At 37.9% G+C, this 25,340-nt stretch overlaps 1 protein-coding gene across 3 annotated transcripts in view; it reads right to left on the bottom strand.

The window, feature by feature from the left end:
- Nucleotides 1-25,340, bottom strand: part of TAFA2 (TAFA chemokine like family member 2) — a 178,306-nt gene that overhangs the window by 111,125 nt on the left and 41,841 nt on the right. For 2 of the 3 annotated variants that reach the window (XR_010430797.1, XM_064655813.1), the window contains exon 2: nucleotides 12,171-12,239. The exons of the other annotated variant lie outside the window; for it this stretch is intronic. Coding sequence is in view for 1 of the 2 variants with exons in the window: in XM_064655813.1 (XP_064511883.1) it covers nucleotides 12,171-12,223 (53 nt within the window). In the remaining variant the exon portion in view is untranslated. The remainder of the gene's footprint in view (nucleotides 1-12,170; nucleotides 12,240-25,340) is intronic. 3 annotated transcript variants of the gene reach the window in all.

The following is a 25,340-nucleotide window of genomic DNA, read 5'->3' as shown; positions in this document are numbered from 1 at the left end:
GCTTGTTTTGGGGAAAAGTGTTTGATGGGAGTTGTAGGTCATACTTTTAATGGAAGAAAGCTTCAACCTTAACTGTGCAATAGCTATAACTGTTCCATTATAAGAAAAAAAGATTAAGTCTTGGTATATTGTTTTGTCACTGGCACCCTGGAGTCGGCAAGAACCCACTGCACAATCCAATCAGGATAAGGTATGCTAAGAAAATTGAATTAATATAAGTTTCTAACCTTTCCAGGGGAACGATTTTTCAGATGCTTCTTTCTTCTAGTTTTGTTTTGGAAAAGGTATTATAAACAATTGGGATGCAAAAGCAATATACAATGCTGTAAAGGTAGTTAGTACAAAGCAATCTCCACAATCACAGGACAGCCATTTACAGGTTTACACAGAGGTCACAGTACAGAGTTAAATAGAAGAAATACTGAAGAATTGAATTATACTGCATATTCAGCAAATGGATTATGATATATCTGTCTCTTTTTTTATTAAAATGGCATACAAATTAGTTATACTCAGCAAATAACCTTGAATGTTCTGAGGGTTAGATTGGGGTTCTTTAACTAGAACTTAAATATATAGAAACATACAACTTTGAGGAAAAAACCAGTCAGATCTAAAAAAATTTGAATTTAAATGCTCAACCATACTGGCTTCATTTATGAGACAATCTCTAGCAGCAGGAGATAAATCAGAGCACAGCAGTAAATTATAGTCTTAATTCATCTGATTATTTAATTTTATACTTCTCTTTCTCTTTTTAAAGCAATGCTTGAAGGAATGAATTTATTGCTGAGGCTTCTCTTCCTGTTCTGAATGATGGATTCCACATTATCCTTGGAATTATATATATATATGCAATTTAGTACTTCAAAAAGTTCTTTGTTTTATAACTTAGCTAAAAGTATCTGCCTCATAATTGTTACTGAAATATTAGAAAATCAGGGAACTGAAAGAATAATATAAAATATGTAAATGTTCTACAAAAATGTGTTTTAATCAAATTTTACATTTCTTTGCTAATTGGATCTTATTTATTGAATAAAACTTTTCAAAAAACTCTGACGTGAAAATCAGAAAGCAAAGAGTACCTCAGTTACTTTATTATGATGACAGTCTGTAGCATTCAGCTAAAACTTGAAAGTTTAGAGTAATCAGATCCCCACATAACAAAAGTAGTCAATATCTGAAGTCTACAATGCACTGGCATTAGATTAAATCTAATCACTGCAGACAAAACTTTATTGTGGCATTAGTGGAAAGCAGGTAAATGCAAAAGGCCTGACAAGAGGACATAGCTCAGGTAAAGAAGTAGGTGGAAGAAACCTAGCTGAGAGTATTCTTCCTTTTATTCTTTTCCAAAAAGAGTAGCAAGACTTTCTTTGTCCCCTGCCTTTCTCAAGATGATGCAAAAGGAAAATGCCATCGAAGGATTAAGACAGAAACAAGTCCTGCCAAGAGGCAGGCACTCAACACAAGTAGGACCTGCAGACTGGTAAGGTTGGCAGGTTGCCCTTCTCTTCTTGATGAAACTGGCTTTTTAATCCCTCTGTTGGGATTAACAAAGCCTGGGGTTAAAATCTCCAGCCACTTGATGCAGCTCTACTCATATTCTTTAGCTTTGCCTTGTTTACTAGATAGATCATTGCCTCTCTCTTTAATTAATTCCCAATAAAACATCACTCAGTGAAAAATATATTTTAACTAGGTTTGAGAGGCACTTTTTGTATAAGAAAATAGTGAGGAAGCAGCCAATTCCTGTAAAACATTTGCTGTTTGCCCTCACAGTTTATATGCTAGGAGAGGCTGAAATAATTTGTGTAATAACCAGCTGGATCTCAGTATTTCTCTCTCAAGCTGTTGGTTTGTTCCATTTTCTCCCTCTCCTCAATACAGCAGTTTTCCCACTGAACTTGCTGTTCCTTAAATTCCATCTGTGCTTTCAAGCTATGACCCATCTGTGCAGCATGAACTGCAAATAAACCTTTGACCAAGTGCTAAACAAGCTTAGTCTGGTTTTGTTATACTCTGTAGCCTCTTTCATGAGCTGGTGAGCAATCATTAATCAAGACCAACATTAGTTCAAATCAAACAACATGACTCTATTTCTCTGTAGTAAAAAAAGAGGACGTTAAATCTTTTTTCTAATTAAAAAGTACTGGTATTTTTCAAGGTAAAAATGAGATTTCTTCCTAAACACACTAAAGCATTTAAACTGGCACTCTGTCCTCTTTCTAGCTAGGCTGTCATTTTCAGAAGCAGATAGTTATCGCCTTTGTGCTGGTTTTGGCTGGAGTAGAGTTGGTTTTCTTCACAGTAGCTAGTATGGGCCTATAAACTTTATCAGTGCCCATGAGTACCAACTGAAGCAACTCTCAAAGCTCTCTCACTTGGCACCAGGCACGGGGCTCAGTTCAGCAGTACCACTTGCCCCAACGATCCAGCACTGTTGTACATCACAAAGCCATTGCAAACATTCACCCACAAGATGTGTGACTGGGTAGGTCACAGCCTCCAGCTTCTCATTATCAAGCAAAATCAACATCTGCACTTCTCAGCAATGCAATGCAGGGTGTTTTAACAAAGTTTTTAAACATTAAGCAATGCAGTGATCTCTCCACTCTGCAGGTGTTTTCTTTCTGTAACACAGTTTTCCTTTCTCATAGAAATGAAAAGACAGCAGAAATTACATATTTGGCCTACATGTATCAAGAACTTTTGCATTTAACATGTTTAACTAAGGTCACAATCAATGATAGCACCACCTCTAAAGATACAGTCTAGTGGTCAGGTTAATATGTCAGCCCAGGTTTCATAGAACAATAGACAAGAAAACTACAACAAAAAGCATCCACCTGGATAGCAGAATATGGCAAACATGTTTTGCAGGATTATAAAGGATTTGATTTCTTTTGGTTCTTTAACAGGTCTCTTCTAGGACAGCTGCAGTGATGATTCCTCAGCAAAAACGGGACATGATATTTGCAAATGCAAAGCTATTAAGAAAGCAAATGGGTTATAATACTAATTAAGAAACTACTAAGCAACCACGCATGACTTATTCCTGATATATGCCATGAGACTCTGCACACTGAAAGCAAATGAGAAAATTCAGCAAAGAGGATGGCCATGCTGAGTTACATGAATCCACCATTCTTATTAAATTAGCATTTATATTCTGAAGTGTTGTTAATAATGTTTGGTTCAGTTAATACTGGATCTAAATTACAGCTAATTATGTAAATAAAGTAGAGCTCTGCAAATGCATAGTGTGAATTCTGTAAAATTCTACATTAAAAATTGTAATTTTATACTCCTTTAACCTCTACTATTACAATATTCAGAATTCTATCAAAAACTATCAGTGTTTGAATTAAAAATCCATTTTGATACAAATATAGACCCATTCCTTTTATTTTTTTTATTTAAAAAAGCATGTTTATGTTCTAAAATCACATATTCTGTAATAATTTTTTTTTATATTTGTCTTTTTTTTTTATTTGTAAAGCAAAGAAGATCTTGCCATATTTATAATATCTCGAAATAAGACAAAAAATTGCTAAAGCTTAGGAGTGAATCCTTAGAGAGAATCCAGACTGCAGACTTTTGCTCAGTTACATTGTAAGAAATGGAATTCTTTACTTAATATTAAGAAATATTATTTTACTATATTCGGAATGCAAAAGTTTCACATCCACTGTGTGCCTCAGATCTTGAAATAACAGCTTGGGTTCTGAAGTTAAACAGCCTGTTCTCACACCTATTTTCTTCATTGCTACTCTTATCTCTAGATGCCTCACAAAAAACACATTTAACCTAACTTTCCCTGGCAAAATTGTAGTCATGTAAAGAAAACACTGCCCAATCTGCTAGTGTAAGGCTTTTTTCTTCTTTTTCCTTTTTAGAGTGATTGCTCAAAGTCCAATTGAAAATTGGACATATTACCATCAATATATTATGACACTGTTACTTAACAATCATCTCACACCACCTTAGGAGCACATTTATACACAACAAAACTGACAATTTTAATGGAAAACTTGTCTTAAGCCAGGAAATTAGCACCACATGACATGCACAGGGAAAAATTAAAATTCTATTTTAATATTATTAAAAGACCACACCAGCTATAAACAAGCTAATCAATTCCCCAGCTGCAAGTTATCTCTATTTTATGATGATTCCTATAGTCCTTTTTCATCAACCATATCCTAAAATTATTAAGCAACACTTAGGTGCAAATCCAGGCAGGTAGGTGCTAACACAATAATGAATATGTAATGGAAATGGCATCTTCATGCACTAAATTCTGGAGATTTTCAGTGAATTTTGAGGGACCGAGCACTGCTACTACTTCCAAGAGAAGTGGTATATTGAATATCACGCTTATGCTTGCAGTACCATACTTATGCTTGCTTGTTACACACTCCTGAAGGATACCTACCTGTAAGCCCAACAAAACCTGTGCTATTTCTCCAAGAGCACTTTCTTAAGACTCATGATTATTTCTCAGACATTTCCTATTTGGAGTTGGAGGTGGTGGGGCATGATTTTGTTGGCTGCTACACTGTGAAGTCTTGGGAGCGATTATATTTCAAGGAGGCTTCTCACAAGTTTCATGCAGAATATCAGATTCTCTAAAAAGAACAGTCCATACTCATATCTTACTTTTATTTCTACAGAGGTATTCCCAGTAGTTAGAACCACAGTTCTTTGTGTAGGGAACTCTGCCATAAATATAAGCTCAAGTCAAAGACTGCAATCATTTCCCCACTATTTTAATAATAAGTATTTATTTTTCATAAAAGAACTTTAAGAAATAAAATAAATCTGGCCAATTTATTTTAGTAAAGAAGATCTCATTTTCTGAGCACTTCACTATCTGTGAAAGAAAGTACAAACATCCATCAACAGTTAAGTGCCAGACACAATCTGTTGGGCTGGGGGTTTATTTCATTCATTCTTTACCATGAGTCCCCGCTACATGAGGGGAGGACTTTTGAGAGTATTTACAGAAAACAACTGCTCATTATGATAAAGCATGTTGTTGGCTTTCTGAGTAGCTGAGAAGACAGGAAGCAACATAACTGTCCCCCCAAAGTCTACTAGGAAGGTTTAACATAGGTCATGATCTCTGCAGTGCAAAAGACCTCATCCAGGGCCTCAGTGAGCAGCAGGCAGATTTCAGTGCCTTCATTCCTCTCTCATGAATTGCAGAAGACTTAGCCTCAACTTTTCCAAGAGTTGAGTGTTTTCTCATGAGTCTACAGTACATAGAGCAACAAAATCTGTGCAGAACTGTGTCTATAAAATGGAATCAAACTGAACACTTTCGTTCCTTCTTTGTGCCTCGGGGTGCATAATAAATAAGAAGTCCATTGCTTCCACTAGGACTCTCAGTCTACAGATAACCATTCTTTAACAGGGCACAGAAAAAGGTCATAATACTTTCTTCTTTGACAAACATTACACAACCATGTAAATATCAATTTTCACAGTCGTGTTTCCTGAATCCTACTCCCTTCTAAAAATCCCAGCCTCTATTTATTTTAATTTCCTACAAAGACTGAATAAAAAAATCAGAAAAATACAGTACCAATTACCAGCATCAAGACAGCCTCTGTTATGGTCCTTTGCACTACAAGATGTTCATCAAAAATCATCCATCACTCTTTCAGCTGGGGAGCAATGCTAAAACCAAAAGGATGATTTTATTTTCTCCTGAGGCCTTATAACTAAAGGTTTTAACAGTCACCTTTGCATCCCCAAAAAGGCATTTTATTTTATATAGGAATCCACATCAAAGATTTCATGCACTGTCAACACATTTTCATCGTTTGACTACACTCTTTGAACTACCTCCTTTCAACTACTGAAATATTAAAACTGCATTTTCCTCTATTCTGTCAAAAAGCGATGCAGCTCAATGGGACTGTATTCTATAGTTCCTGAATGTTCCGTTCTCTCCAGTGAAACTGAAAGTGGGAATTAAATGTATGATTTTATTAAAAACAACCATCAAAATGCAAGAATGATCAGCTTGCAGTGGGATGGAAAAGTGAATAAGGAATTATCTTCCCTCAGTGTTCATAATAAATAATGCCAATTAAGAAGACAAAGTTAAAACCAAATACAAATAGCAATGTTTGGACAGAGCATATAGTTATAGCAATCGCTGTCACAGAATATTTGGATATCTAAAGTTTTTATGGGTTCAGTTAGATGAACTCATGAAAGAAAACTATCATCTTTGTGTTTATTAAACACAAAGATGCAACCTCTGATTCAAAACATCCCCAGATGCAGACAGCTGCAAGGGTATAACCAGCAGGCAGGACCTCTGAAAGTCTGTCCTGTCCTCTGATGATCTGTCCACAGATCTCCATCCACCAAGGAAGCCCAGGCCAGACTGACCCAGTACAGCTGTTCTCATATTCTCTAAATGAACTAAGACTCACGTATGAATTTAAAATTACCACCCAAATAGTTCAGTAAAAGGCATAGAGAGCAGAGCTGTGACAGTCAGACATGACATTATATGTGTCTGAATTGTTTGAACTTAGATTTAATTAACAGTTCTTAATGTTTGTTTACTAGTCTGATTTCATCATTCTTCTATTGATCATAATGCTGTAATTAATAATAGTATCTTCCCGCGTCTCTTCCTCTCATAAGGAAGGAAAATGTTAATCCTGTTTTACTGAGAAGTCAAAAGACAGGGAAATTAGGCATTCCCCTTAAGATGGCTCAATTTCAAAGATATATTGGGCCAAAGATTTGAGTGTGCCAAGAGAAGTGTAAAGGAATTGTAGATTACTAAAGATCAGTAAGAACTGTATTTGGAACATGATTATTATTCTATACAAGGAAGCTAAGTATAAGCTAACCCTGGGCATGAGAAATTGCATCTCAAAAAAGAATGTGACTGTTCTCATATCCTCTGCTCGGATGTCAACTCTATTAACAAGTCAGAAGTTCCTCCATGTGAGCTCCACGCTCCCACAGAAAGATAAGGCAAATGAAGGATGTCATGGGACACAAGCAAAGTTAAGATTTCACCCATAAGATTCAGATTTCCAAATGAGTGGTACATGAGTTCCTTAGAAAATAAAATCAGAAATAAATAAAGCAATCCTGAAATTTTCTCGTATTATGCATATTCCTTATCCATTTATACTTTCAGCATATGCTTTGAAATCTTATTTTATCAATTGGATTATAGTTATTTGTTTCACAGAGTCAAACTGCAGTAAGTATTAATAAAATAATTAAATATTTTGAACAGCTGTTATTTTTGACAGAAAAACTTCTCCAATCATTAGATCTATAGTCTTTTATGAGGCAGTAAATATTTAATGACATAAGATTTAAGAATTATACACCAGTTATAGTTGTGATCCCAAAAACATTTCAAAGAAAATAAAGTCTGTGGCTGCTACTGGTCCCAGGAGAGTCAATGAAAAGCTTCAGAGTGATTTCTACAGGAACAGCTTCAGAGAGTCCCCAGTGGGTTTGATCCAAAGTCTTACTCAGTTAGTGGTAAGGCTTATCTGTCTTCTTTGTCTTGGATTTGTCCTCTATTCAAATATCAATATGCTGTATCGTTCTGTTTAAAACTTGTGTCTTCTGATTGCCTTCATTCATTTTTAAGGTATTTATAGGAACATCATCATGAATTATTGTACACTTGCTAATAATGGACCAAATAGCTCAGAAACTCTTTTAACCTCCCAATGTTTTACACACAGCAGCTTTGATAGCTGTCATATGACAATCAATGGATTACTGAACAGTTAGAAGTGCTGATATACAAGTCACTTCTTATTAGCACTTATTTTACAAAAGAGAGTGCTATTGAATCCAAGATAACTTGACAGAAGAATTAACTCTCATGTTTTCCAAACTGCTTGTCGTGGTTTGGACCTTGTTTTCCCCCAGAGGCTGAGAAAAGTGGTGGACCCCAAGGGGTGGAAACCCCTAGAAGTTTTGAAAGTTTGTCCAATGGGTGCTCCTGCAGAAATGTAAACATATCACAACCAGACCGGAAGAGAAGAGTTGTAGTTTTTGGTTGTTGGAGGAGAGGTGGTCATGTTGTAGGGCCACGAGGAAGGGGCTCTAAGCCCCTTGGGCCCTCTGGCCCCTCCCAGCCCCGGCTGGGGGGCTGCGGGGACCTGGAACAGCATAAAGCTGGGCTAGGTGCCTGTAGTTATGTCGGGAGATGTTTTTCTCCATGAGCTCAGAGCAGCAGCCGGGACTGACCAGAGAAACGGTGGCAGAGAGCCAGAGATAAGAACCAGAACTGAAGGAGCAGCAGAAGCAACATGCAGCACCAGAGAAAAGACTCCTGGAAGGAGAGCTGGGAGAGAGAGAGAACCAGCAGCTGAGAGATAGAGTTCTTGGGGGTAAGATTGTACCAGACCCCCCAAAACTCCTTTGAGACCTCCTGGAAGGAGGAAGATGATGGACTCTTACTTGAAAGAGCCTTGGAGTGCTACAGCACTTACAGAGAGAAGCTAAGAAGCTCAAAGGCGTCCTGAAGCTGGACCAGGACAGCCAAAGGAATGTGGAGGAGGGCTTCGCCCCCCCCGCTGCCTGGAGACAGAGCACGGAGCTCTGCAAACGGGAATTTGAATCCCCTGAGGAAGGGACTTTCACGAAGATGCCCCTGCATTTCGTGATATGCCTGTGGTGATGCGAGTCTTGTCCCTGCTGGCAGTCCACAGGTGAGGCCTTCGCTTGGACTGAAGGAGAGCCGAGGGGCTTGGAGACCCCCTTGTGTATGTTGAACAGAGATCCAGCTACAACAACCCAGTTACTGCTGCATGGAGGACAGAAGAGGAGCTGCTGCTTAAGGACTGGAAGGGATCTGTCCTTCTTTCCCTCCTGGACTTTTATTTGGAGGGGAGAAGAGATCTGGTCCATTGTAAATACTATATGTCATGGTAGAGATAGTTATAATCGTGTGTATAACGTGATATGGTATTTATTTGTACAGTCATTGTAATATAATCCCTTTCCCCCACTTTGAGTCTGGTGTGTTTTGTCTGGAAAAACCCATCTCACATTAGGTTGAGATGTGGGAGGGGGGATGGAGCTAGGGAATTGGATTTGGGGACTATCTCAAACCATGACACTGCTTTATTGTAGATAAACAAAATGAGACACAAATACTCATGAAAGTCTTTTCTAGAAAGAAAATCTAATAGGAGGTTTTGACATTATGTCTGATCTACACCCCAGTATATTAGCTTATTATTTTCTCCAAGAACACTCCCAAAGATATTCCTGCTTACGTCCTCTAAAATAAACTTTAAAAATAGATAAGTAAAGACAGACCTGACAGTACTGAGATCATCTTAGAAAAGGTATGTGAGAAATTTCTGAAGCACTGGTCCTAGGAAAGAGCCATGTTACTCAGGGCTTACCCTGTAGCACTGGGACTTTAACAGTAGGAACATTTTATATTCATTTTCATTTAATAGCTCATAATCAAAACCCTATTCATATATTCATATATGAATATAGAGCTTAAGAAGCTTAGCAAGTCAGCAAGTAGCAAGAAATATGACTGGAAAGAAGAGTTCATCTGAACAGACCTTCAAATTGTCTGTTTAAGGAGACACGTTTCAACTAGTTCTACAATGATTGTCCTGTACATATCTACACAGCAATTTATTATACCAGAGTATCAAAACTTTTCATGTGGAAAAGTTTCTCACAAAGCATTACCACAGTACTTGAGCTAAAAAATTACCTTTCTTATATTACATGTATAGAATAAAGGAAGAAAATTAAGAAACATTTAGTAATAAATGTCAGCTATTTGGTATAAGATAAATTTTTTCCAGAATTTTGATAGAGCATTAACAGATTTCAGCAATATAAGTGCTTTGAAATTTTCTAGCTTTAATGAGGACTTAAGGATGCTGCTCTCCAAGTTTATAATACAAAGCAAAATAACCTTATAAGGCAGAAACTCTTTTCATTTCAACTCTGCCCTTTTAAGCAGTTGTTTAGACAAAAAAAAAAAAAAAACAAACTTTTTTCCAAGGCGTTGGAATATAGGAACTTGCTTATTTCAACTCTGATGCTTTCTAATGCTGTTAATTACAAAACAATAAAACAAACATATTAAAGGGCACTAACATCCCAAAATAGGTAATTACCAAGGTGGATGTGAAATCGATAATTCATATTATAAATCCATGATAATAAATCTTGACATTTGCCAAAACATGATGTCCTCAGTTCAAATCCCACAGCTTTTATATAGACCAAGCTGCACATTAACTTGGCTGAAAAAATAGGATGACTTCTTGCAAATATCATAATTAAACTCCAGGAAAAGCACACAGCATTCAACTAAATGTAAAGTAATATGATCTCCATGCTAAAGAATTTACAGCCTAGAAATATAAATGCAGGCAAGCACCAAAGCACCAACTACCCACGCAAAGGGCACCCTCCCAGGAGCCTTTTTACTTTCTGCAGTAGGTTTTAAATAAATCTTATATAAAAAAAAGAAGAAAATCCTTCTATTGTGTTAGAAAGGATTATCTAGTTTGAAGTAAGTTATTTTGACTTTCTCACTGCGGTGGTTCAGGGTTTGTCTCTGCTGTCAGCTTCTTGCAGGACAAGCAGCAACAGAGCTGGCTCTGCCCTGCAGCCAGACTCAGTTAACCCAGCCTCACACCCCCATGGTGCTCAGCAAGGGGACACTTGCCAGGTCCAAGCTTCCTGCAGCTCACAAGGTGCTTATATACATATATCCAGATGAAAATGCCTATATATTCAGCTTCCTTATATTAATTACTCCTGGAGAGAACATATCTCATCAGCCTGAGACTCTTACAGTGTTTTACAAAATAGAACATGTTTGTTTTAACAAGGTTAGAAACCAGATTACAAAAAGGAAGTATTCTAGAGTTCTTCTGGCTGCTTCAGCATCTCACGTAGAAGATCCTTTAATTTGTCTCAGAGCTTTAACCTGGAGAGAAACCTGTACAGCACACTAAGTGTGGCTCTGAGCCTGTGCCCCTAAGAAAAATAGAGCTCCTACACTTCTCTTCCTTCTCCATTTCAGTGCAAATAATGCATCTCTCTTCAGCAGGAAACAGACTTGATAAACAGATAACATTTTCTGTTGGTTCCTCATCTCACACATTCTGGGACAGGGACAAAAAAGGCTAGATAATAGTGATTCAACACAAACCAGGTCTCAGCTCCCACATTCTCAAGCCCATCTGCCTTTACATTCTCTTTGTTCAAGAATATTACATGTTTCAAATGGGAAGAGAATACATTGGAAAGATGCTTTCTGTAGGCACAGTAGACTCAAGTGAAATGCTATAGCCCAGCTAAAATCAAAATTCTCATAAATATGTTTAATCCGCTGGATCCACTGGAGTGGCTTATTTTGAGCTTTTCCAAAGTCTGTGTGTTGCTGCAGACCTTTATTTTTTTAAGTGACCAAAAATAGGTACATGAGAGTCTGTTAGAATGAAAACTTTCATTTACTTACTGCAGTATAAAGCATAAGCTGCTTTTCCTTTGAAACCAACCTTTCAAAATTACATTTTAGAGGTTCAGACTTTCTCCTACAGGGAAAAAGATTTTTCTAACATAAGGTTGTTAATGAGACAGGGTTGACTGGCATGCATAAACAGGGTAGCACCATATTGATAAAATCACTCTGTTTATTATGCTTAGGAAAGCTAAAAAACCATTATTTTCTCACCTATGTAATACTGAAAATTAGGTCTGCTCAGAAGAAAGATAATTAATTCTCCTTTTTCTGTCAAAATTTAAAATAGCTGAAAAAAATTGTAAAAATAATACTTTTTATCTCTTCCATGAAATGTTAATATTCAAAACTATCATCAAATCTGGACTGTCATTTGGTCAATTTCAATATCTGTGATTAATTAACTTTCAAGAAGACTCAGCCAAGCTCATAATTATAAACTTGCCAATTGAAAAACCTGCAATTCAGATGTTCAGGTAAATACAAAGCATTTCCACATTGATCAAAAAACAAAACAAATTCATCTTGGAGAATATCCACAGATAATTTATTCTCTTGATGATGTACAAATCTTAACAGACTTCATCAAGACAGCTCAGTAAATTGGATGATATATAGGAAGTATCAGAATGGCAAAATGATTACTCACATGACAGGTTCATAACAGTAGTGTTCTAAGATCTCCCAAATACATAGAATCATACAGTCGTAGACTCATCTAGGTTAGAAAAGAACTTTAAGATCATCAAGTCTAACCATCAGCTCAGCACTACAAAGTCCACTAAACCATGTCCCCAAGTGACACACATACATCTTTTACACGCCTCCAGGGATGGCGACTCAACCACTTTGCTGAGCAGCCTGTTACAACGTAATATGATAATTATTATGATTTTTTTCTATGAAGACTTTTTTAAAATTTAATAATACATTCAAATAATCTAATTTTCAAGAGAATCCTCATGGCAGCATAATGAATCAGCTGCAATTTCCTGACAGTATGGGCTGAAAGTCCCTAAAAGAGTGAATTACAATAATCAGCCCAAGAAATAACAAAAGCATTAGTCGCATCTCTGTAGTTTTACTGCTGATCAAAGTCTCAGCTTGGCAGTGATATAGAGACTGCAGAAAGGAGCCTTTGTAACAGATGCAAATACTTACCAAATGGTAAAACTAAGAGTAATATGACACTTTGTAACCAGATGTATCAAATGATGCTAAAAGCATTCCAGAATGTAAAAGAAAAATGGAAAGACCAGAGGAAGAAAAAAAAAATTATTATTTTAAGTATTCTGCAGCATAATTCATGGTCTATGAAGCATACCATTTACACTAGTATTTTTCCAAATAGATTACACTTCTATAAATGAGAACATAATTAAGAATAAATGGAATAACTTCTAAACTACTTAAACACTTGGTCATCAAAAATGGATTGTTGTTGTTGGCAGACTTCTTCATTCTTCTAACTAAAGTCAACTATTTTAAACTCTTTTTTCCTATTAATCTGATACGTGTGATGAAGGAACAACAAAATTTAACACCATCTAATGAAACTATTTTCACCTTACACTTCTTCTCAGTAAACAATGACATTCTGTTCCCCAAGCAAAAGAAACAGTCCTATGGATTTCTCAAGGGGTGAAGCCATTGACAGTATTTGACAGCTGAAAAAAATAGATAAATCACTAGCTGCCTTTCAGTGACTTCACTGAGAGTGGAGAACAATGAAGGTTGCACAGATTCTTCAGGCAACCTGACTGATCTCACAGGAACAGTCTTTCCTTAAATCCGGTCTGAATGCCTCATTCTGCAACTTATGTCAAACTATTTCCTTCTCCTCCCACCATGCACCACTGTGAAGTGACTGAGCCTGTCTCCTCATTAACATCCCCCTAGGTAGGACGGGACTGCTGTGAAGTTCCCTTGAAGTCATCTCTTCTCTGAGCTGAACACCCCCAGCTCCCCTATCTTCTCACAGGACAAACACTCCAGCCCCCAGCCAGCTTCATGGAGCTCCGCTGAACTCACTGCAGTTTAGCTGTGTCTTCTTGCACTGCATGGCCCAAAACTGGATGTAGTATGTAGATACAGTATCTTGCAGTATTTAAGAAGTGCTGAATAGAGGCAGATAATCCCTTCCCTTAATCTGCTGACAATACCCCTGCATATACAGCCCAGGAGACTCCTGGGTGTCCCTGCTGCCAGGGCACATGGCTGATCCATGCTCACCTGCCCACCAGGGCCCCAGGTTGTAACAGGTTGTGTGACTTGTCACGAAGGCAAGAAACCAGAAGCATTTCTATCTCACGTCAATAAATGCAACAGTGGCACCTGGGGCCCTCTTTCTTGCAAAAGCATTGCAAATGTGACTAATGCATTAGTTGCAGAATCATGCTTTAAGAGGCAAAGACAGGGAAAATCCCAGCTCCTTCCGAAAAACCTGGAACAAAACATTGTCCTAAATAATTATTTAATATACTAGGCAACACCATTTCTTTGGGGACAGTGAAATCACTGAGGTGTATGACTTATCCACCTGGAACTGGACAGTGGTAAGGCCCTTCTAAATTTAGTATTAACTGTCCTTTTGTTTAAAGCTTCTGTGCACTCTCATGCACCTTAGCTCAGACTTCTAAATACATCAAAATAATTCTTCATGGACACTTTTAATATAGCATCAACTGAGATGATGTGTACCACATAAAGATGCACTACTGGGAAATCCCACAAATAACTCTAGATAAAACCCTCTGTTAAAATTGATTAACTACCCAAGCCTCTGTTTTTCTGCTGTGAATTATACACTAATTAATGTTTGCTTCCTACTACAGAGTGGCATTAATATGACAAGAAACAAGATCACAAACATTAAAAAACACACACAAAACACCTGATTAGCTCCCCTTACTGAAAAGGAACTTAACATATGATTAATTAGTCTTACTAATTATAGCTACTACTAGATCTTATAAGAGACCTTACATCAGTATAACTCCTATTCCTATACCAGAATATTATCTGAGGACTTGAACAAACACTTGCCTTTAATTTTTAATCATCTCAGTTGCCAATTCTAAACTGAGTACAGGAAGAAGTTGTCACTTCACTACAACATGATCTCATCACCACTGGTGAGGCTGCACCTCAAGAACTGTGCCCAGTCTGGGCCCCTCAGTTCAAGAATGACATTGAGCTGCTGGAGCATGTCCAGAGAAGAGCAATGAAGCTGGTGAAGGGTCTTATGTGGAGCAGTTGAGGGAGCTGGGGTTGTTCAGCCTGGAGAAAAGGAGGCTCAGGGCTGACCTCATTACTCTCTACAACTACCTGAAAGGAAGTTGTAGCCAGGTGGGGGTCGGCATCTTCTCCCAGGCAACTAGTGACAGGACAAGAGGAAATGGCCCCAAACTGTGCCATCGTTGTTCAGGTTGGACATCAGGAAAAATTTCTTCATGGAAAGGGTTAAGCATTGGAATGGACTGCCCAGAGATGTGGTGGAGTCACTCTTCCTGACAGTGTCCAAGAAACGACTGCACGTAGCACTTAGTGCTAAGGCTTAGTTAAGGTGGTTGGTCAAAGGCTAGACTTGATGATTTTGGGAGTCTTTTCCAACCTTAATGATTCTATTCTATAATTCCATGATTTGCTTTGCCATCAACATGAGAACTTTCCTTTGCTAATTTGACAAACAGAAATAAATCCTAGCTTTTGAATACATGTTTAGGATTTATCAGTTTTTACTAGGAGAACAGAATGTAACAGAGGCCTGCATCTGGCCATAGAACTGCCTAGTTTCATTTTAAATGTCTTCCCCAGTGTATACTTTTCAAGAAATTTTATTCAATATATTTAATCCTTCAGAAACTTAATGAATAAAGTAGGACAGACTTCTTTTAATATACTATTTTGTTTCCATGCATCCTGATTCTGGCCAAGTCAGGGTTAATTTTTGCAGTAGCTGGGAGGAGGAATAGCTAGGACACCAAGCTTAGTCTATACACCTCACATCATGTCCGTGGGGCAGGGGAAAGGGAGTCTCTTCCAGGGAGAAGGGATCTCTTTCAGGTCAACATAACTTGGCAGAGGGAGCGATTGGGTATTGGTCATTAGTACTGTTGCTGTTGCTATTCATTTTCTTATCTCATTGCTGTACCTCAGGCCATGATCCTCACCTTTTGTGCTTCCAATTCTCCTCTCCAGCCCACCACAGGGGGAGGAGAAGAGGGAGCAAGTGAGCAGCACATGGTTTGCAGAGTCTCAATGAGAACACCAAATTGGGGAATACCATTCCTAAACCAAGCAAAGAAAAACTGGATACTGAACCAAGAAATATGTAAAATGACATGCAGTATATGGAATTATATTTATGCAGTGGTGTCCCAGCTCATCAGGCAAAGAAGCAGTAGATGGGACTCTTTCCTTAAAAATATTCTTCTAGGTCATTTTCTGAAAATAATTTCTATGAGCAGAATTTAGTGCATATAGCTTCATGAATTTCAGAAAAAAATGCAAATGAGTAATAAACAAACAAAAGTGCTGACCTTACCAACAAGTTTTTCCCATTTCATTAACAAGGATGTAAACTTGGAACAACAGTATAAAAGAGCTGATATTAGTAATTTCTCAAATGAAATTGTGCTGCTAGGTAATTCTGACAGCTTTCAACCACAGATAGCTCACACTAATGAAGATGGATGCTATATTAGCAGAAAGATGGTGGTAAGTTAAAAAAGTGCACATCAAGGGAGCTAGGTCCCTTGTGAGACTCAGACTTTGGACTCACTTTGAGGGACAGCTTAATTTAGGTTGTTTTTTTCTCTGAAGCCTTGGAGTTTACCTACCCCCAGCTAAAAGCAAGACAGAGAGGATCCAGGGCCATGGATGCTACTGCCTCACTGGAACTTCAAATTACTCCCCGATTTCACATTGGAAGGAATTTCAACTTCAGCAGGGGTTACTGGACTTTTGACAATGTGACTGCCTCTTGGGTTCATCCAGGAATTGTAGTTGGATAAATCCTCAACAGAGACATAGGACATGGGCAAATCCTCCAATCTCTCTTATTTTCTTTACTGTGACACTGTAGTTGTCTCCTTTTGGCCTTTCACTACTTTTGTCTTGTCTCAGTATTTGTCATGGAGCAGTAGGAATCACTTTGTGATGGATGATATGGGACTATTGGTGTGGCAGATGTTCTCTAAACATCAGATCCTATGAGACAGCTGTTTTGTGAACCTCTGAACAAGACATATGTTGTAATTATTTTAATAACCCACATTAATTGCAAGGGATTAGACTTTGAATGACAGAGTTGGTCTATAACTGCCCTATCTCACCTATGTGTAACAAATTCCTTCTTTGCAATTGATAAATATTTTTCCCCACTCTTAAAAACTATTTCTAGCCAAAAGAAGTATCTACTCTAGGAGTGTCTGTCCACCCCAGTGTCACTTATTACATCTGCTGTGAAAGAGTTACTGCTGGTAGTAGCCCATTCTGTCATCTGAAAAGGTCTGGACCTCCTTCAAAGAGCAGCATCAGTTCCCATGATGCTAACCCTGATGTCTTTGCTGTGATATTTTGTTCGAACTTCTTTGCAAGAGCCTCAGTACTAGGAAACAGGCCTCAAGCAAACTATGACTGTCTTCCCTAGGTTTTGAAGGGAAGGATGAAGAGGTTAAGTTACCTTTACCAATACTAGGGAAAAAAAATAAATAATTTAATTGCCAGAAAAGTAACAGTATCTACAAATTCTGCAATGACCTAATTCTAGCTGTTACTACAGAATGACTTCAACTGAGAGGACTCAGCTAGCGTTGCCAATCAAAAAAGACATCAAAGACAAAGCAGAAAGCTCAGAATATCGATGTTGATGTTTCAGAGGCAAAGTGATTGATGGATGGCTCAAGATTGTCAAAATCTAAATTCTGCAAAGACAAGAAGACAAAAGGAGGATTATTTTTGTTAAAAAATGAATTAGCTTGGGAGTACCAGCCTCAGTAAGAAACAAATGAGAATGCACTCTTGCCCTGGCCACTACCAAGCTAGCTATCTTCACCTCTTTGTTGTCAAAACTATTTTTAGACTGAATCATCAAAGTACTTTCTTCTCTACTTCCAATGTGAGGCCAGGACGGGGACAGGATACATCATGACAATGGAATGGCTGTATACAGTGTGACTGTAGTCACCAGCAATACTTCTGAGAAAAAAATAATTCTGTAAGAGGATAGTTATTTTCATTTTTGTGCAAGGAACTTTTTATCAAGAAGTACTCTACTCTACTGTGTTCAGAAGTCTGAAAAATATATGCTGATTTCAGATAGTTCTTCAATGCTTTGGGATTGACCCTGACAAAACCTTTTGAAACTGATCAGTTCTCTAAAATGAACATCACACTGGACTACTTATTAACTCACTACAAGTCATTACTTCTGCTTAGACATTTCCAGGCAACATATTCTCTTCCTCTGATCTTGGGATTTTTATTTAATGTTATTGCTGAAGAAACATAATGGCACTTTAAGTCTCACACATTCACCATTTGATTGGTGACGTGGTATTTCACTTCACATGCTTTCACCATGAAAAAAACTCATGCACTTACATAGTGCAGTAAGATGATCTCTTCAGCAGCCCACACATAGAGCTTCTTCTCAGATACTACTGATCAATTACATTTTGCAAGTCATATCAAAAAGCCGTGAGTCATGATAATGAGTTCCTATTCCAAATAATTCTGTTTCTTTATAGAACATCTTACTCAAAGAAATTTAGCACCATTAAACATGTCAACACTTTGTGCTTGAGATGTGGTAATCGTGCTCTACAAGGCTCCATTCCTTCACTGAACAGCATGCAGAAGTCCACGTATCCTACAAAGCCCATCAAAACTAGCAGGTATATTCCCTTGAGAGAATGAATTGCAAAAGGAATGCTTAATATTTACTGTAATTCTTTATATTTTCCTAAGGTGTCATCCTTCTTCTGTGTACTGACAAGCAATGAGAAAAAGAATGCTCTGAAAAAAACAACAAGCTGAGTGGAATTAGGAGGAGTAAATAGTGTGCTCACTGGGAAGTAATTAAAAGCCATAAAGCAGGAAGAAGGCTGGAGGTGCCTAAAAGGCTTTATAATTAAAACCTAATGCATGTTAACTGTGAGTGAAGCATTGAAGTCATTGACATGAACTCCCACTGAATTCAATTGGGGCAGGATTTTATTCAATAAGTGCTCAACAAGAAGGCCAATTCAGCTTCAGAGAGATTGATTGGAGGTTTGTGGATAAAAAGAAACTTTGCAAAAAATGGGAACTGGTGATTTATATAGACAATGATATGCACAGTTGTGAAATGGCCACAAGAGAAATAAAAAGACAGAATTAAAACCACATGAGATAATCCTTGAGAAAGGGGAAGAAGAACTTTTTTTTTTTTAATATGATTAGGGGAAAAAAACAAAGATCATTACAAGGGAGACAGAATCAAGAAAAATCCTGAATATGGAACAACTTTATCCCAACTAATAACTAGGAAGTGATGAAGCAGTTAAAAAGCAGTGATAACTTTACAGAGCATAGCTATTGATAAAAAGCATATTGGGAATACTTAGAAAATCTGAATTCATTCAGATAGCACATAGTCTATTTAATCATGAAACAGAAATGAATTGAGAAAGAAAAAGAAAAAGAATTTTCTGTTCACTATATCTAATCTCCAGAGCCCAGTTAAGTAATGGAACCACTCTTCAGAAACAGTCAATCCGGTTTCAGTGTTTTTAGCACTGTGTTGTCAAAAGTGACAACACAACCTAAGTTTGCCTAGATGAAGTTAATGGATTTACAAAAAAAAAAAAAAAAAGGCCAAAAATTTAAAAACATATTGGATATTACCCACTATCCTATAACAATTATTCCACCAGGGAGCATAGCAAACTAACAAACTGGTGTTTAATTTGACAAAATGAAAGAAATTTTAACTACATACAATGCATGTGAAAAGCAAAAAAACATGCAGAACAGTAGGTGCAGAAGATTACATAAGAACTTGGACTTCAATTGTTGCAATAAGGGGAGTTGTGTTAATTTGGCTGGTATATCCAAAAATCTGACCTCAACAGTCAGCAAGCAATGGACAGAAAGGAAATACCAGCAGCATCTCAGCCCATTGTGTAATGATACGCTCCATATCTAGAGAACACTTACAAATTCACAAATCTTCCCATCAAAACAATCTTAACATTGAGTACTAATTCATGAAAAATTATAAGGTGGAACTGTGAGCATGCAACTTGTAAAAGGGATGTGAGAAGCCCTGAAAACATTATGGAAAACATGTATTTTTAACAATACGAGCAAGCAATCTCCTAAAACAACATGCAAACTTTCATGATCTGATCCTGCAAGTCAGCAACTAAAAACATGCACTTAATTACATATTTAATTTGTCTGTGTGAGATAAAATAAAGGACACAGAGCCAACTGAGGGAGCTCGAGAGCTATGCATTCTTAAACAGTGTCTCTAGAGGATCCTAGTTGGAGCTTTCAGCTCTGAGATTTCCATATCACCAAAGAAAGGGCAGAGGATGGCACTTCTGAGGCATCGTGAGTTCTGTTTCTGCATCTCTTAGTCAGGATGCCTAAGAGGTAGTGGGTCTTCTGCACACTAAATCAGACATCATATTATATTTCATATGCAACTCTTAAAGGGCTGGCAGCTGGCTACCCTAATGCTATGAGGAAAGGCACTTCCAATTGCTCTCATCTGCAGAGTATCCTCATGAGACACTCCTGGTATTACTGTCCTGCAATGCGAAGGCTTAGTAAGAAAATATTCCCCTCAGATGTGACTCCTAGTCCCTCCCTAGACTACACAGTTTTTTCTTACAGCCATACAAACACTCCCTGGAGACCCTGTGCATATTCTCATGTACATTTTGCAGGGAGCTGTATTTTTCTCTCCTCCCAACGTCCACACATGCTATATGAAGTGCAAATAGGGCAGTCCTAAGCTCTCAGAAAGCACACATTACTTATCTATTCTTACTCTAATTCCACAAGGATTTAAGAAAAAGACAACACGATCAGCCATTGTCCTATTTACTTTGTCTTACATCTTGTACCCAATGATTCATATTTACATTTCCACTCATTTTTAGCATAGTACATTTATTTTTATGTACCAGGTCAGGACATTCTAGGCATATAATTGATCCTTCTATCTTCAAATTTTGGAAGAAAAAGGTTTCTTCAAACACTATGAAGACCTGAGAAAATGTTGATGAGACTTAAATTATCAACAACAAAATCACCTTAATAGATTTGCACATCCGTTACTAGTGAGGGAATAATGAGCTTTTTTTTAAGTAAGAAATGACTTGTTCCTTTTCCTCTAGAGCAACGATATTCACGGTTAAAATTAGAATATAAGAATAGTTTTGCTCATGAGTTGCATCATATATACTGTGTAACATTATGCAATATTTTCAGACTGTGAAAATCAGACATAAATCATTCCTGCTTCACAAATCACCTTTAAGGAAGTATTTAATGTTTTTTTACTCTACTGTGACTACATAATTGAAAAGTAAGTACTAAAAATGTTTAAACATGAGATTCAATGGCTTAAAATGAATACTGACATAGTAAAAATAGATTCCTTGAGAGAATTAACTAATCATTAATAACTTGAATTGACAAAGGCAGCACTAATCAAATTCTGGCTTCATAATAATTCTTATAAAAAAATGGGTGGAAGGGGAGAGCAAGCTAATCAAGTGAGAATAATTTCTATAAAAATAGTAATGAATCTACAGCACATTAACTCATCACAGAATTATGCCTTTATTTCAGTATTTCCTTTCCAGGTCAAGAAAAATGAAGGTCACTTAGGGCATGCTGAGAAGGAAAATAATAATGCTTTTTATTACTGACAGCACCTAACTCACGTGAGAAAATACCAGAAAAGAAAGGTCAGTTTTATTTCAGAAAAGGGGATCAAGCATCTGAAAGGTGCTGACCAGAAAGAATGATAAACATACAAGCTATGTTGAATACAATTTATTTGAAAAAACCACATTGGTAACTAGAGCGCCCAGCTAGCAGAACTGCTATGCCAAGCTAAATTAAAGGCTAACCTGAAAAATCACATTTATATCCAGGAAAAGTACAATACTTGAATCTGAACCTCAAATTTGACAACAAAGTCTGAGGACTCCAGGGGGATGGAATCAACCTCCACATACAGAATTTTCCAGGCTGAAATGTGTGTGCACTGTAAAGCACATGCTTTTGGCTTCAGAGAGTAATCAGAACCATTGTATATGCATAAACCGCATGGATAGTAGAGGCCCAGAAGGCCTTCCAGAAGTGTCAAACTTATAATGTATGGCTCTACAACACAGCACACATGTTCAGAGGCTTCAAATAAGATCATTTCTATGTCCAGAGTCCCAGATGAGACTACTATGAAATGCTGATGTGGAGCAGCTAGAGCAGGGGCATCTGGGCTACGGTTATGAGGTGTCCCTAAATCCCAGGCACATTTATAAAGTATTCAAAATATGCCAAGATTTCTAGAGAATACAGCTGAGAAAATCCAGACATACATATGTGTGCTGGATTTGGCTGGGATAGAGCTACTTCTCTTCATAATAGCCAGTATGGGGCTGTGTTTTGGATTTGTGAGGAAAACAGTGTTGATAGCACAGGGATGCTTTAATTACTGCTGAGCAATACTCACACAGAAGCATGGCTTTTTGGCCTCTCTTGCTACCCTGCCAGTAAGTTGGCTGGGGGTGCACAAGGAGCTGGGAGGGGGCACAGCTGAAACAGCTGACCCACACTGATCAAAGGAATATCCCAGATCATATGGTGTCATGCTCAGCAATAAAAGTTTGGAGAAGAAGGAGGAAGTGGGGGGACATCTGGATGGCATTTGTCTTCCCAAGTAACTCTTATGCATGATAGAGCCCTGCTTTCCTGGAGATGGCTGAACACCTGCGGGCCCATGGGAAGTGGTGAATGAATTCCTTATTTTGCTTTGCTTGCATGTGTGGCTTTTGCTTTACCTATTAAACTGTCTTTATCTCAACTCACGAGTTTTCTCATTTTTACCCTTCCAATTCTTTCCCCCATCCCATGGGTGGAGTGAGCAAGTGGCTGGGTGGTGCTGTGCTGCCAGCTGGGGTTAAACCACAGCCGTCCTTTTTGGCATACAGCATGGGACTTGAAAGGTTCAAGATAAAGACAGATTTGATTGGAATGTGCTAGCTTGGATTTATAGTTGTTATTGCTGTTTATCTATTAATTGGCAGGCTCCTGTGCTTGCAATGGAGTTTGCCTGCCTCACTGTAAATTAGAGTCTAGTGCTTGGTTACTGATTGTTTTTTCCTTTCACTACTTGCTGTAGTGCGGTACTGCTTATCACTTAACTCTACAGTGCCTGAGAACATTTTCACAACAGCAGTGGCCATGCTCCTGGCCTGGCAGATGACTAAAGCACTTCTGTCTCTGTGCTGCTGTCCTGGACAGGCTGAAACTCCAATGTGAATTTGAGTCGAAGAGATTGTGACCTGGGGAGAAGTCCATGTGGGAGTAGGACACTTTGAACCATCCAGTTGTGGATAAGCCCTTGCCAGATCTCGAAGTGTCTGTGCCCATGGTTATGTCTGTGTCACAGAAGGTATACCTCTGAAGGGACTGCGGTCCAAGGGTAAGGCCATGATAGAGAACATACACCTTGAAGCATCTGTGGCTGTTCATAAGGATATGCTACAGCACATCAAAGCGTGGGGACTGCAGCCATGGGTAAGGCCATGTTGAAGCAGGTTTACTTCTGAAGGGATTGTGGGCCATGTTGAAGCAGGTTTACTTCTGAAGGGATTGTGGCCCATGGATAAGGCCATGCTGGAACAGATACACCTCAAAGCGGCTGTGGCTGTGGATAATTCTATACCACAGCAGGTATAGAATCAATTCTGGCTCGAAGGCTTAGACACAGACTCTGGTTGATAATGGGTAAAATACTATTACCTATGTTCTACACATGCACACACTGAGAGTTCAAATTACTTCATGAACCTCCTAGCCAGCTTCAATTTAAAGTGTTCACCTAAAAACTTCATTTAGCTTCTGCAGCTGTTTCAATCACTGGGAGTCTTTGGCTGACTTGGAGCTCTGGTCAGGCAAGGAAGAAAGCAAAAGGACTTTGCAAAATCTTCTTTTCTGCATTTTTTTTTTTAAGTCTTGACTTTTGTGTGAGCAAAGGCAGCGATGTTTATATTCCTTGAAATAAATCTTATTTGACACAGTTATTCTGTCTGACTCTGCAATGCAGACTGGGTTTTTGCCAGGAATAAAAGCTGTAATCATTATAAAACTGTGAGAAAAATCAATGTCACATAAAAGGAATGATTATTTTATATATGCACACAAAAACTGCACACACACATAGTAAGAGACCTTATCCTCTGATCATGCAAACGAGGTTATGAATTAGTTACATTTGCTTAGGATGCCTTTTAATACTACTGCTAGATATTTTCGAGAGATGGGGCTGAGCGAAAGCACCAACACTGTTTAATCAGAGCTTGCTATTTTTCCTGGTTAACATCATGTCTGATAATTCAGTTTATGGAAGCCTATAGCTAATTTAAAAGATTACTGCAATGCAAGTTTTGCTAATGATTTTCCTTTTAGACCTCAACAGATCAGAATGCTTCCCCTTAGCTTTCTATTTGTAATTCTGCCTTGCACAACGCTGATTTTAATGTTATTTTCTCTTTTGCATTTAAAAAAAAAAATTCCTCTTCTACACAAATCATATCTTCCTCTGATACTATTATACTTAGATTTTCTACTAAAATACCAAACCCTTCTACTTTCAATATTTTTTCTTACTAAATTCTGCTTTAATTTGACCATGTATTACCTTCTGTTACAGCAATTCTCTGCAGAAAATCTGAAATCAGCATAAAAAATGCCACAATTTCCAAGTCTCTTGACAAAGTATGTCTATACTATGCAGTCCTACTTTAGACCAAAAATATTTTGAAATTTCAGATTTCTACTCAGTATGTTACAACATGTATCAAAATCTCTGGTTGCATTTGACATTGCAGATTTGCCTTAATAATTAAGCTTTTTTTTTTACTCAGCCTGTGTTTGTACACCAGCAGAAGGGCTGCACACTGTAAGAAATCACTTCTACAATTGCTAACTCGCGAACTCCCTGCACAGCCTCATGTTTTCAGGGAGAGGGAACTGCACACTGCTGCTTGGTGGCCAGGGGACGTCACATGAGACATAATGCTCTGCCTCCCTCTCTCCCCAGCAGTCCCTGATGCTGCCTCCACGCCAGACTACCAGGTAGACTGCAAGGATGCCACAGAGCGTGTCGAGCAACATGCTAAGCACCCTAATGGCTGGGCGGACTTTTCTATAGCTGCCTTCTGGAAAAAAAGACCAATCTGCTAGCAAAGACCATATATAAAAAAAAACAAAAAAAAAAAAAAAAAAAAAACAAAAAAAAAAAAACCAAACAAAATAAAACCAAAAAAAAAATCACACACACACAAAAAAACCAAGCAAGGAACTGGTAGTTGGAATGTTTTTCTCCCTTAACTGACACATCAGTTCTGTGCATTGCCAAACAAAGGGAGTTCTGACTAAATATTTGTCTCCCACTCTCTCCCTCTAGTAAAAATTAACATGCACAGGATCACTCATATGAAGAACAGCATGAAAGGGACTAACAATGAAAGAGTAGTATGAAGTGACAAAACAATCATTAAGAATTAAAAAGAAGAAGGGTGGCTTTATA

The sequence above is a fragment of the Pseudopipra pipra genome, chromosome 5 (assembly GCF_036250125.1).
Source record: "Pseudopipra pipra isolate bDixPip1 chromosome 5, bDixPip1.hap1, whole genome shotgun sequence".
NCBI lineage: Eukaryota > Metazoa > Chordata > Aves > Passeriformes > Pipridae > Pseudopipra > Pseudopipra pipra.
The sequence above is the reverse complement of the archived record's forward strand: the minus strand, read 5'-3'. Positions and strand labels throughout refer to the sequence as shown.